General features: G+C 38.2%; 1 protein-coding gene and 1 long non-coding RNA gene across 8 annotated transcripts in view; one reads left to right on the forward strand and one right to left on the reverse strand.

The window, feature by feature from the left end:
* The window catches only part of LOC105481015 (protein NipSnap homolog 3B), a 43,672-nt gene that overhangs the window by 976 nt on the left and 24,746 nt on the right, over nucleotides 1-17,950 (forward strand). For 2 of the 3 annotated variants that reach the window (XR_986720.3, XR_986719.3), the window contains exons 2-6: nucleotides 2,965-3,175; nucleotides 5,825-5,983; nucleotides 7,795-7,944; nucleotides 10,094-10,180; nucleotides 10,269-10,448. Coding sequence is in view for 1 of the 3 variants with exons in the window: in XM_011740261.3 (XP_011738563.1) it covers nucleotides 2,965-3,175; nucleotides 5,825-5,983; nucleotides 7,795-7,944; nucleotides 10,094-10,180; nucleotides 10,269-10,345 (684 nt within the window). In the remaining 2 variants the exon portion in view is untranslated. Of the gene's footprint in view, nucleotides 1-2,964; nucleotides 3,176-5,824; nucleotides 5,984-7,794; nucleotides 7,945-10,093; nucleotides 10,181-10,268; nucleotides 11,103-17,950 lie in introns of those variants that run through there. The other variant, XM_011740261.3, reaches the window with a different exon arrangement.
* On the reverse strand, nucleotides 1,834-17,071 carry LOC105481014 (uncharacterized). Of its 5 annotated transcripts, none has more exons than XR_986713.3 (7): nucleotides 12,533-17,071; nucleotides 12,349-12,457; nucleotides 7,233-7,327; nucleotides 6,760-6,860; nucleotides 3,977-4,085; nucleotides 3,034-3,218; nucleotides 1,834-2,492 (listed from the first exon to the last, which is right to left on the reverse strand). It is a non-coding gene; the product is annotated as an uncharacterized lncRNA (long non-coding RNA). The 5 variants fall into 5 exon arrangements; XR_986714.3 differs by having other exon boundaries at nucleotides 12,559-17,069; XR_003017883.2 differs by lacking the exon at nucleotides 6,760-6,860 and having other exon boundaries at nucleotides 12,559-17,067.

The raw sequence follows: 17,950 nt of genomic DNA on the forward strand, positions 1-17,950 counted from the left end.
GGGAATGGCCAACCAGCCGCTCGCAGTGGAACAGGCCTTCCCCTTTTGAATGAAACAACTTCGAGCATTTCGCGGAGACCCTTGAAGAGGAGACCCAGGGTCCGGGTGGGGCTGGACCCTGCCCGCCACCCGCTCTTCGTGCGGTCGCTCCCCCAGCCAGGCTGGGACGGGAGCCTCCTAGCAAACAGGACGATGACAGACTCTTTTAACCTTAGATGAGAAATGGACAAAATGGAGCTTGTGATTCTGCCCTAACTTTCGAGATTGGCCTATTCTGTGGCCAATAAAGCCAGAAATGTCTTTCCTTTTCACGTTTAGGACTTTACTCCTTTCTGAAGGGGCAGGATAGGAAGGGGGTTAACCTATCCTAGAGACAGACTGAGGAACACGAAAGAACAGCAGCTATTGTCAATTCACCTCGGATTAACAATGCAGTCTTTACCCTAAATATTCTTTCTCTAGTGGCACAGGGCCAAGAATTACTTCCTTATGGCATTATTCTGAACTTGGTTGAGTTTTTAAAAATGTCTGCCAGTTGTTCTTTTTTAAGTGAAGTAGAGGTCATTGTGCTGGGAATGAGCCCTAACTTGGAGGTAAGGGAGCATGGAAGACTTATGATTTCTGCCTCCAGTAGGTAGTTTGCTGTGCAAGAAAAGTCTCACCGCCCCACACATATCCCTCTCTCCCTGCAGTTAGCCTTTCCTGAGCTTCTCTATGATATATTTCTCCCGGGAAAGAGAATAAAAATCTGTCCATTTGACCACCTATTTTCTGTGAAAGTTGCAGATACCCAGATGAAATCACTTTTGTCAGATCCAGACAGAACAGACTGGGAGGGCAGGAAGAGAGGAGGCTCGTGCTTACATATCTGAGATAAGAGCTGTTGCCAAGGACTTTAATTTTAATTTTAATTTTTTGAGACAGAGGCTTTTTCTGTCACCCAGGCGATCTCGGCTCACTGCAACCTCCACTTCCCAGGTTCAAGCGATTCTCCCGCCTCAGCTTTCAGAATCGCTGGGATTACAGGAGCCCGCCACAACACCCGGCTAATTTTTGTGTTTTTAGTAGGGATGGGGTTTCGCCATGTTGGCCATGCTGGTCTCGAACTCCTGACCTCAAGTGATCTGCCCCACCCTCGGCCTCCCAAAGTGCTAGGATTACAGGCGTGAGCCACAGCGCCCAGCCCAAGGACTTCAAAACCCCCACAGGAAATCCTTTCACATCCTACACCCATCTCCTGCTTTGACAAAGTTTATCATTAGGCCTTCTTTAGGACCGCAGTAATTCAGATAAGATGTTCTTGAAAGACCGCTTTCCTGGTAACAGCATCTCTACCACTGAACTGGCAACTCTGGCTTTGAGTCTCTGGAACCAGTCAACTCTGTTTGTAAGCAACCTATGTGAATCTCTCGCTTTTTGCTGATAAAAGCTTCCCTTTACCTTTCCCTGACTGGATGCACTGATGGCTTTCTATCCCATACATTTGCATCTATAATCCTCATTTCTCATTCCCAAGTAAACACGACATGTTTGTAGATAATTTTTTTCTAATATCTTTTTTTAGGATAACATCTCTAGATACAAAACTCTGAAAATTAAAAACAGTTGTTTCAAATACCTCATTGGCCCATTTTCTGAAATGTTTATATTTTATATTATTTTTAAACTGTAGATACTAAACGGTTTTTTATTTTCAGAATTTGATTAAATTGACCCAAAAAGAATGGCCATCGAAAGAAAGGATAGTTGCAATTATTTTTTGGTGTGAAGAAGGGTTTTCCAAGAAAACTAAGACACTTGGACAATAAGGGTATAACTCATACTGGAGATGAATGAACTCAAGATAGACAATTATAATTAAGACGCTATGCACACAAACTACATAGACATTTGTATGTTGTAACCAAAAATATGTCAGTGAAAGATGCCTACTGAAACTGTTGTGATACATTATTCTAGGTAGTGAGCCTCAGGAAGTTGTCACATGCTAACCATATCTAAATGAATGGATTTGTAAACTGGAATGCCACGGGAGTGGTCTGTGTATCCACGTGTGTTTACATAAATATTTGCATGTACATACACACAGACTCTGGATAATTTCTGACAGGGCATTTGCTACTGAACATGAAGTTCGCTCAGGCTCAGAGGGCCAGAATAGGACAGAAAATTTACCTATTTGGTGTATGACTATTATAAAGGGTGGTCTTAAAGGATAGTTCCATAAACTTGGTATAATTGGGTGCACTAAATGTGCATACTTCTTGATATTGCATCTGTAATTAGAAACAATGATGCAGACAATTCTGATTTGTTGAGTTTTTTTTCCTTTTCAGCCTTTATGCTGTACACGCCCATAGTACAATGCAATTGGATAAGTCATAGCTTCCTTTTATATTAGTTACAGTCCAGTCCTGTTTTTGACCAGTAGTCTTCGTCAGTGGATTCAAGAAATACTTTGACCTGAATAGCCTTCCTGTTTTTTTAGGAACCTAAAAAAAAGAGGTTGTTATTAGTAAACGTATTTTTGGGCCTGCCAAAAGGCATGTGTACTTAATAAATTTTTTTCAATGTGTAACTAATACATATGGTATTGAGTAAGATGGAATATTGGCTAAACAGGGGAAAACCCTTTGTAAATTAATGAGACTAAGTCTTAAATGTACTTCTTGGGTAAAGGAGTATCATTATGATCCCACGGCCTTCTTATAAAGCAAATTCTCGTGAAAAAATGGCTAGAGGTAGACCCCTGCTAGGAAACAGTCACTATATATTCATCAGAATTAAGAGTAGTTATCTTTATTGACATCTCTATGTAAACAAATATATATGGAGAATTGACAACAAAAGTAAACAATGGATAATGAGTGTGTGTGTGTTCCTTGTACCAGACTCAGATTTGGTTGTAACCAAATCTGTAATTCTACCTTCCCAGGATATTTACATCTGTCTTATCTCCCTCAGGTGTGCTCATCTTTTGCTACAGGACCCAGACAATACAATGGAACGTTCTATGAATTTCGTACTTATTACCTTAAACCTTCAAAAATGAATGCGTTCATGGAAAATCTTAAGAAAACCATTCATCTTCGGACAGCTCACTCTGAATTGGTTGGATTCTGGAGCGTAGAATTTGGAGGCAGAATGAATAAAGTGTTTCATATTTGGAAGTATGGTAAAGAGTCATCCAGTTTTAGTGTTCAGTATAGATTTTCATTCTGTTAAATGTAACATAACACTTAGTTCTTGGATCTATATTACTATAGATACATACAGGTTAAGTAAGACTTTTTAAAAGCAATACCAAAAAAATAAATTAGCAGATCTTCTTCCCAGTGGTTCACCTCTAACCACCCCTTGCTTGAACTCTTATGTTATCATAAATGAGAAAACATGGAGTCTCATATATCAAACCATAAAATTGTGAACTAGACTTTAATCCCCAGAAAAATGGTAGAATTGTTTGCTATACAGATAGTTCGTGAAAATTTAAAGCAGTAATTGTAAATGTTCAAGTGGGTTGAGATCACAGTTGGGCCTGCCAAAAGGCATGTATATTTAATAAAAATGTTTTAAATGTGTAACTATATATGGTATTGACTACGATGGAATACTGGCTAAATAAGGGAGAATGCTTTGCAAATTTGTGAGACTCCTAATTGCAGTTCTTGGGTAAAGGGGTATCATTAGGATAAGAGAATTTTTTTTCTTATTATTATTACAGCTAGGGCTGGATATCAGCATTTTTGCAGAAATAATTCACCCATTTGGGAGTTTTATAAAAATGGAGGTTTTTAAAGGATGATCATTAACTTTTAAGCCTTACCCAACTCTGAGATTTAATAATTCTGTTATGTTTAGAGACCACTTTTTTTTTTTCATTTATGTACCCCAGAGTTTCAAGGAATTCACTTTCGTACTACCCTAGGGAGGAAAAGGAATGAGAGAGAGTTCTTCCCATATTGAGCTGACCTACCTCTGATTTAGTAGAGGAAGGAGAACAAGTAACAAGAATCCCCAGAATGTCTGTTACTCCCATGTCTGTTCTTAACAGTCCACATCAGGACTTGAGGGTACCTAAAGAACTTTTAATAATTTCATTTACTGTTTAGTGATCAGTGTCCAAAGTTAATAGTCATAAAGTAATTTAATATGAAAAGAGTTCATTCTATACTTGACGTAACTCTTTAGTTTTTCCCTGTTAATAAAACAGACCCTATTAAAACATAACTTATGCTTTAGATAAACCATAAATTGAAACATGTCCCATTGAAAAACCTACTAATAAAGTCTTTATAATTCATTTATATGCTTTAGATAAACCACATATATGATCCACTTATGTGCGTTAGATGAGCCGCAAGTTTAATCATGTCCCATTAAACTGCTCATAAAGTCTTTATAATTGACTTAAGTTGTAAGATAGGTGTTATTCCTTGTCCTCAGCAAAAATTATATAGTTCATTTACTATTAGTCTTAGGAGGCCCTAAAAGTAAATATACTATAGTTTTCCCTCTGTATTTGCAGGAGGTTGGTACCAGGACCCTCTGTAGATACCAAAATCAGCTGAAGTCCCTTATATGAAACAGCATAGTGTTTCCATCAAACCCACACACATCCTTCCATATACTGTAAGTCATCTCTAGATTACTTTTAATCCCTAATACAATATAGATACTATGGGCCGGGCGCGGTGGCTCAAGCCTGTAATCCCAGCACTTTGGGAGGCCGAGACGGGCGGATCACAAGGTCAGGAGATCGAGACCATCCTCGCTAACACGGTGAAACCCCGTCTCTACTAAAAAATGCAAAAAAACTAGCCGGGCGGGTTGGCGGGCGCCTGTAGTCCCAGCTACACGGGAGGCTGAGGTAGGAGAATGGCGTAAACCTGGGAGGCGGAGCTTGCAGTGAGCTGAGATCCGGCCACTGCACCCCAGCCTGGGCGACAGAGCAAGACTCTGTCTCAAAAATAATAATAATAATAATAAAATAAAAAAATAAAAAAAAAATAGATACTATGTAAGTAGTTGTTATACTATATTATTTCACTTGTATTTTTAAGAATATTTTTAATCTGCAGTTGGTTGAATCCATAGATGCAGAACCTGTGGAGAGGGAGGGCTGACTATACAAGGCCCATTATCTTGGTAAATGTATATACCTGTTTGGGTAACTTAGAAAGAAGAGAAATAAGTTGTGGAGAAAAAGAACTACTGACAATAAATAAAAGAATCAGCACTATTTCATTGGGAGCTGCTGTTCAAAAAATAGGCTTAAAAAGTGCATCTTAATTTCATTTATGTTAAATTTGATTCAAAGTGTAGCTTGACCTAATCACCAACCACTAAGGAAAAATTGTCTTTATAAATCAAATGCTTCCATTTATTAATAAGAATCGTTAACATATACTGAGTACTAACTAAGGTGCCAAACACCATTCTAAGCTCTTTTCATGTATTAATTCATTTAATCCTCACAACAACCCTGGAGGTAGGTGTTATACTATTTTCTTCACAGAATAAGAAACTGAGGCACAGAAAGATTGAATAATGAACCTAATTCACACAACTTCCTAAGAAAGTCTTAGAGCCTATAAAGCCCATTCTATGTCAATTAAGTTCATTTTTTACATTTCAACTCCCCTTTTAGACCATGAGTAACTTGAGAGCAGTTGTCACATATATTTATGTTGGCATCTCCAGTGACATAGTAACATGGGGTCCCCATATGGCCTTGCACATTTGCTGAACTGAGTAAAATTTAAGTAAAAATATGGGCGATTTTAAATCAAAAAATTTTTTCTTAATTATTTTCCTCCCATAGATAATTTTGCTCATCGAGCTGAAGTTCGGAAAGCCTTAGCCAACTGTAAGGAATGGCAAGAACAATCCATCATTCCAAATTTGGCTCACATTGATAAACAAGAGACGGAAATTACTTACCTCATACCATGGTCCAAATTAGAAAAGCCTCCAAAAGAAGGTGAGTTCTTCCCTCTTATAGACTATGAGTTTTAATGAGTACAATACTATAAATCTAAAGCTATAAAAAGTAAAGTTCTATAGGAAAAAAATATGTAACTCTTTGTTTTCTATAATAATATATGGTGAGTCTGGAGATAAAAATGAATTAGAGACTGGGCTCACACCTGTAATCTCAGCACTTTGGGAGGCCGAGGTGGGCGAATCACTTGAGGTCAAGAATTCAAGATCCACCTGGTCAATGTAGTGAAGCGCCATCTCTACCAAAAATACAAAAATTAGCTGGGTGTGGTGGTGCATGCCTGTAGTCCCAGCTACTCAGGAGGCTGAGGCAGGAGGATTGCCTGAACTTAGGAGGCAGAGGTTGCAGTGAGCCGAGATCGCATCACTGCACTTCAGCCTGGGCGACGGAGCGAGATTCAATCTTTAAAAAAAAAAAGAGAGAGAGAGAGAGAGAGGGAGAGAGAGAGAGAACTGGAGCTCTAGAGCTCTTTGCTTATCCTTAAAACATTGAGCACAAAAAAGTGAAGTATTTTTCCGAATTGAAATCTAGCAGATGCCTAACAAAAGTTGACATGGTCAGTACAGGTGAAAAAGTGGGGCTTGGGAGCTAGGAAAACAGGTGTAGGTAGATGAGTCGTAGTTTATGAAATTTTGTCACAGTTTTAAAATGTATAAACTTTTAATATAAAAGTATTTTTCCACAAATTCAGCTAATCTTAAATCATTAAGTATATCTTTGTAAACTGACTGTTTTGGGGGAATGAATTAACTTACACTGTTAAGCTACATTATTGTAGTTTAACTTTTGTGTCTTCCTCTTTCTTGTTTCTCAGTTTGAAAAGATTTGTCTTCCTCCTGATTTCACTTCTTGCGCACTAAAGGAAATAATTACTTCAGTCTAATTTTAAACAGAGGTCAGATTCAAAAAGCATAAACTAATTTAAATTTCATTTTATGTCTCCCATAAACTCAACTTTGATTTTATTTTAGATTATACGAGATTTGAAAAGTCTTGTTTGGATTCTAATGTACTTAAAACTCCCCTCAGCTTTCAGCACTAAGTAAAACAGTTGGCTTCGCAGTGTCAGGTCTTACAAATAGTTCCCTTCCTCTATGTTGTTCATAATTCTTTAGTAACTTTGTATTTCTTTCCTTTTTCTTCTCCAATCTACCTTGTCCTCTGGTTTCTTTCTCTCCACCCATCTTATACTTCTGGCCAGAAGGTAGAATGGTTTTTAAGCATTTACCTCGATATTTAAGAAGAATAAAACCATCTCCTTGAGGGTTTTCTTTTTTTCCTTAAAGACTCAGACATGACTTTGGGTCAGCTAGAAATAGAATCCTATAGGGGAAAATAATACAAAGGAAAAAGTTATTTCCTCTTAAAATTGAAAAGGAGAAAGAAATGTAGGATATCAGAAAGTACTTCTCTTACTCATTTCTTTTTTTTAAAGTGTAGACGGGCAGCTTGAAAATTCTGCTCCATTATAAATTCTCAATATCTGTTTTTTTGACAAATTTTATAGATTAAAAATATTGCAGAGTGTAGTTTATATATAGCTTCCAGTCTCTTTTCTTTATTTTCTTTATGATTAATTTTAACAACTGACCCTTCAACATGGACAAAGACTTTCTAAACATAAAAGCAAAGAAAAATAATGCAGAGAATTAATAAATATGAGTGCATATGTATGTATACATGGATTATCCTCTAAATTCATTGGTTAGCCTTCTGATGGAATCAAGAAAACCTGGTTAGAAATTATTTGAATGTCTTCTGTAAAATAATTATTTTTCTCCCTATTCTAGGAGTCTATGAACTAGCTGTTTTTCAGATGAAACCTGGTGGACCAGCTCTGTGGGGTGATGCATTTAAAAGAGCAATTAATGCCCATGTCAATTTAGGCTACACAAAAGTAGTTGGTGTTTTCCACACAGAATATGGAGAACTCAACAGAGGTACAGTTGTCCATTTGTTTTATGAAGTTGCCATGTAGATTAGATCAGTTTGTCTCTCTTTTTCATTATGGTACCTGTTTTAATTTTTATTTCCAAATTTTTAGAGTTTGTTGTTTATAGGACTGAAAAAACCTATAAACATCTTATTTTACATCTTATTTTTTTACAATATTAATACTTTATGGAGCCTTTTTCAAATGCTGAACTGCTGTTTTTTTTTTTTTTTTAAACTTTTATTTTAGGTTCACGGGGTACATGTGAAGGTTTGTTACCTAGGTTAACCCATGTCACGGGGGTTTGTTGTACAGATTATTTCATCACTCAGGTATTAAGCCCAGTACCCAATTGTTATCTTTCTAATCTTCTCTCTCCTCCCATCTTCCATTCTCAAGTAGACCCCAGTGTCTGTTGTTTCCTTCTTTGTGCTCATAAATTCTCATCATTTAGCTTCCACCTGTTAGAACACGTGGTATCTGGTTTTCTTTTCCTCCGTTGGGTTGTTGAGGATAATAGCCTCTAGCTCCATCCGTGTTCCCACAAAAGATATAATCTGGTTCTTTTTTATGGCTGCATGGTATTCCATGGTGTGTATGTACCACATTTTCTTTATCCAATCTGTTATTGATAGGCATATAGGTTTTCATGAAAAGATTCCAAGTCTTTGCTGTTGTGAATAGTGCTGCAGTGAACATTCACATGCACATGTCTTTATGGTAGAATGACTGATATTTCTCTGGGTGTATATCCAGCAATGGGATTGCTAGGTCGAATGGCGGTTCTGCTTTTAGCACTTTGAGGAATCACCATACTGCTTTCCACAGTGGTTGAACTGATTTACACTCCCATCAACAGGGTATAAGTGTTCCCTTTTTTTATAACCTCACCAGCATCTGTTATTTTTTGACTTTTTAGTAACAGCCATTCTGACTGGTGTGAGATGGTATCTAGTTGTGGCTTATATTTGCATTTCTCTAATCAGTGATATTGAGCATTTTTTCATAAGTTTGTTGGCCTCATGTATGTCTTCTTTAGAAAAGTGACTGTTCGGCCGGGCGTGGTGGCTCACGCCTGTAATCCCAGCACTTTGGGAGGCCGAGGTGGGCGGATCACAAGGTCAGGAGATCGAGACCATGGTGAAACCCCGTCTCTACTAAAAATAGAAAAAATTAGCCAGGCGCAGGGGCGGGCACCTGTAGTCCCAGCTACTCGGGAGGCTGAGGCAGGAGAATGGCGTGAACCCGGGAGGCGGAGCTTGCAGTGAGCCGAGATTGCGCCACTGCACTCCAGCCTGGGCGACAGAGCGAGACTCCATCTCAAAAATAAAAATAAAAAAAAAAAGAAAAAAAAGAAAAGTGACTGTTCATGCCCTTTACCCACTTTTTAATGGTGTTCTTTGTTTTTCTCTTATATGTTTGTTTAAGCTCCTTATAGAGGCTAGATATTAGACCTTTGTCAGATGCATAGTTTGCAAAAAATTTTCTCCCAGTCTGTAGGTTGTCTGTTTACTCTGTTGCTAGTTTGTGGGTTTTTTTTTTTTTTTTTTTTTTTTTTTTTTTGCTGTGCAGAAGCTCTTAAGTGTAATTAGATACCATTTGTCAATTTTTGTTTTTGTCATGATTGTTTTTGTTGTCTTTGTCATTCAAAATTAATATCATTGACATAGAAAATTATCACATTGTTGCAACATTTTTAAAAATCTGTTACTAATATACAGTAAGACCCTAATTTGTTTTACTCATTTTTTTTTAAGGAAACACGCCATATGTTGATAAAGGTTTATCTAGGCACTTAAGGTTATACTAATTTTTATTTTTTCTTTGTATCACCTAAATTTTCTACAGTAAACAGTTTTTTTATAATCTGCTTTTTAAGAAAAAAAATAGTAGGAAGTTGGGTCTAGTCTTAATTGTACCTTAAGCTGTGTTTCTTTGCATTCTCTCTTCAGCCTTATGTTTCCAGTTTAACTTACAAATTTATATCCCAAATTTCTGATCCCTCTGAAATCTTATCACTAACATGTTTAGTTTTGCCTTCTTGATATCACTAATTTGATTTAAAGAATAAGACAACATTTCTGATTCATTTTTTCAATATTTCTTATTTGCTATTGCCATATAGTTCAGAAACTACTTGTGGTTTGTTTCTGCAGTTCATGTTCTCTGGTGGAACGAGAGTGCAGATAGTCGTGCAGCTGGGAGACATAAGTCCCATGAGGATCCCAGAGTTGTGGCAGCTGGTAAGCTGTTTGACTAGGCATGAATTATTTTTAGAACAAATGTGATTCAGTCAGTAACTATATGCCTTCTTATGAAATGTTTTTCCAGTTCGGGAAAGCGTCAACTACCTAGTATCTCAGCAGAATATGCTTCTGATTCCTACATCGTTTTCACCATTGAAATAGTTTTCTACTGAAATACAAAACATTTCATTAACTGCTATAAGATGTGTCTGCTAATGGTGCTTAAATTCTCCCAAGTGGTTCTCGCTTTTATTTGAAGGAGATGGTAAGTTAATTAGTTAATTTGCTATGCTTCCTGAATTTTTGAAAGTTACATCTTCTCCACTGCTTTAAGAAATAGTTCAGTTCACTTTCACCTTGGCATTTCAGTATGTTACACATTAGAAGTAGTTGTCACTACTTGGTTTTTTATTTGTTTTAGAATACCTCTTCTGTATTTTGATAACTCATTGCTTTATAGAATTTTCTTTTATTCAAATAAGGATTTTACATTTCCTTGCCCAACAGTATTTTTGAATTATTTATATAAAATATCTGTCTTTTCATCATATCTACTTTTCCTGAGATTTTTTTAAAAAATTGCTTAGTGAAGTTTATTTTGTGATATCAAATGGGATTTATAAAAATATTAGATTAAGTTTATTTCTTTACTGTGGAAAAGTACAATGTCATCTGTATTAATTATTGCTTTTACATTAATTATTAGTCATTCTAACTTGGAAAATAATGCAGTTGGGTCACAGTGTCAAAAATCTAGAAAGTCTTGTTGGTTTATATGCTAAAATTGTTCATTTATAATTAATTTTACTAATTTCTACTTAGTTTGGATCACTAACAGAGATCTTGGGACATTTATTTGTTTTAAAGAAATATTTGTGATTATGGAAATGCTTGCCCTAATAAAAATCCTACATATTCATTGTTGTTTTAAATTCATATTTTATACTTATATGATCTCTAGAGCTCTTACTATGTTGCTATAAGACAGTAATATAGTGATAATTTACCAACTTTGTTGAAAATGTTAAGTTGCATCAATAAAATAGCATGCTGGGAACCTGAGAAGGAAGGTTTCTTTAGTACTGCCACAGATGTCCTGGAGTTTTCCTTGAAACATCTTTCATTTCCATTTTACTTGATATCTCTACCTTATAAAACTAGATTTGGTACTCCTGATAGTGTATATTTACAGCTATATTATTTTTACATTTTTACAGACTGTCTCCTAATAGTCTATATTTACAGCTATATTATTTTATATTTTTAAAATCTTATAGCTATAAAATAGTAAATTGTGAATTAGCTGTCCAAGGGAAATGTGGAAAACAAGATGTACAGTTTCCTCTTATTTATCAGGCTGTAAGCGATCTGCAGTTTATCTGGGCTATTATGCAACGTCAGATATTATTTATGAGAGGCAGGCAGTGGCAGCTTAAACAGACATGCCACCTCAGCATTCTTTTCCATGCAGAGTTCAAAGAGGCCTAAGACATCTCACATTTATGTGAAATAGTTGGGGCATAAGTATGTGGTTAATTACACATAAATTACCAATTAAAATTAAAAGTTAACTAAAATACTACAGAAGACATTTAATATTTTGCTTCAGAATGTTATGGTACCTTAGGGTTATGAATATCAATTATTTTTGATCCATTCCTTATTTAAAAGGAAGGGGAAGCTGACATTTTTATCTTTTTAAATGGATATACTCTAAGTTATCTTAAAGGCTTCCCTGGATTAAGCAAAAATAGAATTACATGGTTTAAATCATATACCATATTCTTCATACTTAGCTCCAAGTGGATTATGACTTTTTCTAAAACTTAACATGACAGAGATTTGCATTCCAGGGGGTCTAATTTGAAGAGGAAAGTAATTTGCATGTACAGATTTATATCATAGCATTATGTTCTTCTCTATTTTATTCATTCTTTCATTCTCTTCAATGACTCCCAGCACCTGCTCTTCCATCTTCATTCTTAGCCAATGACCTTTCCTTTTACTTCACAGAGAAAATAACAATCGGAACAGTCTTCATAAGTTCCCACCCCGACCTCTGCCCGCTTTCTGCAGCCAACCCCGCATGCCCTGCTTCTCTCCTCACACTGTGGATGAATGACCCGTGCGCCAAGCAAACACAAACCCTCCACTTGAACACTCACTTGCTGAAGGATGTGGCTCAGGCAGTTTTCCTCTCTTGTTGCCTGAAGCCACAGTATTCCCCTTCAACTGGATTCTTCTCCTCAGCATACGAATATACTATTATTTTTCCTATATTAAAAAAAAAAGAATAAAATTACCCCATTTTTTTTACTTTACAATATGACTCAAGAAAGTAGTTCATACTTCCTGCCTCCATTTTCTTCCCTCACATTATCTCTTAAACATTCTCTGATCACGCCAGCCAAATTGTGCTTGTCAACTCATTTCCCAGTTCTCATTTTACTTGACTTGTTAGCAGTTGACCTCTCCTTTCTTCTGGAAACAGTTTCTTCGTTTCTCTGCAACACTGACTGCACAGGCCTTCATATCTCCTAGTCTCCACCTTGTCTCCTTGACCTCCAATGTAAGGACTGAGTCCTTGGACCACTTCTCTTTTCTATTTATACTTACTCCCTATGTCATCACCCCCAGTCTTGTGACTTCAAATGCTATCTGTGTGTGGATGGCTCCAGTCCACACCTCTTTTCTTTTTTCAAATTCACACATGTGAATTTGAATTCCAGGCTCATCACATCCAGATGTGTTCCCCACACCTCCACCTGAAGGTCTATTAGAAATCTTACACCCCTCTTGTCCACAACTGAGCTCTTGATCTTTACCCAGAAACTTGATCGCAGCTAATGGCAACTCCAGCTTTCTGTTTTGCTCAGGCCACAGACCGCAGAGTCATTCTCACACTGCCTTTTCTCTCTCACACCATTGTGTACCTGTCAGCAGATCCCAGATAGCTAGAATTTGATTGCTTCACATCCCTATAGCAACTATCCTGGTTCAAGCCAATCGTCATCTGGATTTTTGGGAAGTGCTCTTAACTGGTGTCCTGCCCTTCCCCTCTGCTCTCAACCCTACTTTCAACATAGCAGTCAGAATAATCTAAAATATAAAGCAGATCATATCACTCCTCTGCTCAACAGCCCCTCCCAATACCTTCATCTCTTCCTCAGAATAATTGTCCAAGCCTCTAACTGTGGCCTACAAGTCTTTACATGATCTGTCCTGTTACCTTTTCCATCCTCACTCCAGACCTGGCCTAAGAGGCTTTTCTTTGAACCTGCTAAACATGCTCTTACCTGAGGGTCCATTCCCACTGCTTCTGCCTGGAATGCTCTTCCCTAGACAAGCATCTGCATGGATCATTTCCATGCCCCCTCGGGTCTTTGCCCCCATGAAGCCTTCCCTGACAACCCTATTTAAGATTGTAATTTCCTCCCATGGTGGCCCCTATCTGCTAGAGACCAAATGTTTTTGCCCCCCAAAAATTCACATGTTGAAGCCTTAATCTCAACATAGGAGGTTGGGCCTTTGGGAGTTAGTTTTAGATGAGGTCATGTGGGTAAGAGAATCGATGCATTTGTAAGGGCATAAAGAGTCCTCTCTGTGAGGAAACCAGAATGTAAGCCTTCACCACAACTTAATAATGCTGGCACCCTGGTCTTAGATTTCCCAGCCACTAGATCTGTGAGAAAAAAAATGTTTGTTGTTTAAGCCACCCAATCTATGGTACTGTTGTTACAGCAACCTGAACTAAGACACTATCCCTCTCCCCTGCTTTATTTTTCTGTTATCACCATAATTAATGTTTTACTTATATATGATTTGTTAATGTCTGTCTCTTCCCACTAGAAACCAAATTCTGTGACAGCAAGGGTTTTTGCTTTCATTGTTGTCATATTACCCTTGCCTGGCAGGTGATAAGCCCTAAGTACTTGTTGACTGAATTAACATATGAGATGTGTGAGTTTGAAAAAAGAAGTACATCATTCCTCCACTCTCATTTTGTGCCACCGTTAACAGTAGATTGCATAATTGTTATTGGAGGTGCCTCACTACTACATATGGAAAGTATTCCTGGAAAACACGGCGAATGACTCAGTAGAAGTTTTGGCTATGGGGGGGTGCCATCAATAAAAATAATACCATTGCCTGTTGGTTATAAGTTTCTGTCACAGACTATGAAGGTATTTGAATTGTATTTCCAGGAAGAGAAACAGATATGCAACCAATCTGATTCAGTTCTACCTGCTGCCACAGAACTCCCAAAGGATAAGCAAATGCCACTTGTAGACTCAAACTCTGAACTTCATTCTCAGCACCAGCTTTTAACCTACTGAGTAAATCCTATGAGCCTGAGTAGTGTTGCAACTGAAGTTGTAGTACTTTCTGTCATCAAAGGAGTGTGAACCTGGAGTATGTTGGAAGAAGAGTTAGGTTCATTAGCGAGACCTCTTTCATAACTGCTGTCACCTAGAATGTCTGTTCTCTAAGCATCTTCTTGAAAGAAGCACATTCCCCCAGGAGAAGGAAATGGTTTGTTTTCTTTAGTGACAGATAGTTGGCCCAGGACCCTGAGGTAAAGGAGTATGGGCATTAGACAAAATGAGTTTTATAATAGTTGATTGGAAGAAATGGAAGTTTTTTAATCATAGGCTTCTGCCTTGAAAGGGCAAGTCTGTAGTGGTTGTGAACCAGCCAGATTGTGTACAAGCCTCCTGCCAGAAGAAATGCCTGTAGGATTAAAAGCAAAACAGCAAAATCAAAAAGGAAGGGCAAGATGATGCCCAGGTGCAGCCTATATTATTAACAGACAAGGAAAGGATCCAAATAAAAGTTCTGTAAACCAGCTGTTGTCCTGTTTTCTGCTTCCCTTCAAAGCAAAAATATAGATTTGTGTATATTTGCAGTCTCCCCTTCCTTGCCTCTCATTCTTCCCTGAAAATCTATTCCAGTTAGGTCTGCATCCTTGTCGTGCTGAAATGACTCTTTTGAAGGTCACCAAGGACCACTGTCTTCTCAAATTCAATAGCCATTCCTGCCTTTACTCATTTACATTCCTTACTCATCTTCTCAGCAGTGTTGGATATAATTGATAACTTCTGCCTTCCTGAAACAGTAATTCTCTGCGTTACAACGTATGGCATTATACTCTTCAGATTTTCCTCTTTCTCACTGGCCAGTCCCTCTCAATTTCCCTGGCTGGCTTCTCTTCTAAATGTTAAAGGATCTCAGGCTCAAGAATGTTCCCTCTCTTCATTCTCTCCAGGTAATCTCATTCAGTCCCAAGGCTTAAATATATACATACCGATAACTTGCACATTTTTTTTTTTTTTAGATGGAGTTTCACACTTGTTGCCCAGGCTGGAGTGCAGTGGCGCTATCTCTGCTCACTGCAACCTCCGCCTCCCAGGTACAAGCGATTCTTGTCTCAGCCTCCAGAGTAGCTCAGATTACAGGCATGCGCCACCATGCCCGGCTATTTTTTTGTATTTATTAGAGACGGGGTTTCACCATGTTAGGCTGGTCACAAACTCCTGACCTCAGGTGATCCACCCGCCTCGGCCTCCCAAAGTGCTGGGATTATAGGCATGCGCCACCATGCCCAGCCAACTTGCACACATTTATCTTATTTTCCATCATTGCCCCTGAGCTTCAGACTGAAATACCAACTGCATTTTTAACACAGCCATCTACCTAGTTCAGGTCACAAACTAGAAGTCACCTTGCTAGCTCTCTTTCCCTCGGTCCCTACATGGAGTCTGTCAGCAAGTCCTGCTGGATCTGTCTCCAAAGTGGATACTGAACGTTACCATAGCTCCCTATCTATTGCTACCATCTTAGTCCAATCCACCATTATCTATTAGTCTTCCTACTGTCCTTTCTTCCCATAGTAGCCAGTGTTCTTTCTGAAACAAAGTAGGTCACACCACTACTGTTTAAAACTCTCCAGTGGCTCCTTGTTGCACTAACAATAAAATCCAAATACCTTAAAAAGGCTGGCAAGATCCTGTGAGACGTGGTCCCTGCTATCTCTCCAGTTCCACCCCCTGCCACTCTTCTCCTTGCTAACTCAATACCAGAGACATTAGTACAGATATCTCTTTTACCCCCTCAGCTTGCCAAGCTTTTTACCACTGGGCTTTTGCAACACTTATTCTTTCTTGCGGGCATATTCTTCGCACCCACCTTGAAAGGTTGCTCCTGCTCTTTTTATTCGGTTCTCAGCATGTCACTCCTCAGAAAAGGCCATCTCTGACTTCTCTCCATTGTTATCCGATTACCATGTCTTATATTCTTCTTAGCACCGATTGCTGTCAAAATATATTAGGTGTGTTTGTCCACACATCATCTTTCACCACTGAAATATAAATTCATTAGAGCAGGAATTCTATTTTCTTCTACATTGTACCCCCAGTACCTAGAGAAATATCTGGCATACAATAAAGTTCAGTAACTATTTGTTAATGTATATTGATGCTGATGTGATTTTACAAGGTCGATTTTAACTGATACCTAACTTCAACAAAAAGAACCCCTCTGCCACTTGACTGTCCCGGTGCTTTTGGATGAGTTTCTTATCCACGGAGCTGTAATTTACTCGTATGTAAAATGGTACTTTTTACCTTATAGGGCAGGTATTGAGAATTAAATGAAGTGTATAACAACACAGTAAACACTTGAAAACTGAAGCTAAGGGTTTTTTTCGTACTTAATGTAGACATTACCATTACAAAGCGTCAAGTTTTTTGAATCTGGGAAAGTTCTTTTGGGCTTTTCTACAGATAGAAGAATATTTTGGTCAAGACTCATGGGTAGGGCCAGGCGAGGTGGCTCACACCTGTAATCCCAGCACTTTGGGAGGCCACGGTGGACAGATCACCTGAGGTCAGGAGTTCGAGACCAGCCTGGCCAACATATAGTGAAACCCCATCTCTTCTAAAAGTACAAAAATTAGCTGGCATGGTGGCGCATGCCTATAGCCCCAGCTACTTGGGAAGCTGAGGAGAATTGCTTGAACCCGGGAGGCGGAGGTTGCAGTGAGCCAAGATCATGCCACTGCACTCCAGCCTGGATGACAGAGTGAGAGTCTGTTTCTCAAAAAAACAAAAACAAACAAACAAAAACAAAAACAAAACTCATGGGTAACATTTTCATCTAAATTATCTGCCTTTTTATTTTTCAATAAAGTTTTTTCTTCTCCCTTGTCATTGTTCACGAAGAAACAGTGTTCTATGATTTCATTAGAGTCACTATAACGTAAACTTCAAGATAGGAGGATGAAGTTGTGATGCTGATGCTCACTTCAAGCTCACTTGAAGCCAAGATTTTTCTGCACACAAAGTTCAGATCTGTGCCACAGAAAAAGGAATGCTCACGACACTTTGTCACAGCCGTTCCCAAGGGGTCACAAATAGAGCCAGCCTCTTGTACTGCCTCAAAAGGACTGTTTGACAGGGATTCAAGTAGCAAAATAAGCAGACATCTTTTTCTGAAACTGATTCCTAATGAGCTATGAAAAATACATTTACATTGTCTCAGCACTACTCCTATGTTGTCTGCACAGCACTTATTACAGGAGAAAAGAATCACTGATATTAGTATCATTTCTGTTTCCACATCTACTCCTTCCTGCTCACCCTTGCCACCACCCCCTTGCCAGTATACCTGCTACATCGTGTCCTTATATTTTTGGTTGAATTAAAAAAAGGGCACTGAAGGCTGCCTTTGTAGCTTCCCCTATACCAAGTGAACATTTATTAAATAAGC

Source organism: Macaca nemestrina, chromosome 14, assembly GCF_043159975.1.
Source record: "Macaca nemestrina isolate mMacNem1 chromosome 14, mMacNem.hap1, whole genome shotgun sequence".
NCBI classification, from domain to species: Eukaryota; Metazoa; Chordata; class Mammalia; order Primates; family Cercopithecidae; genus Macaca; species Macaca nemestrina.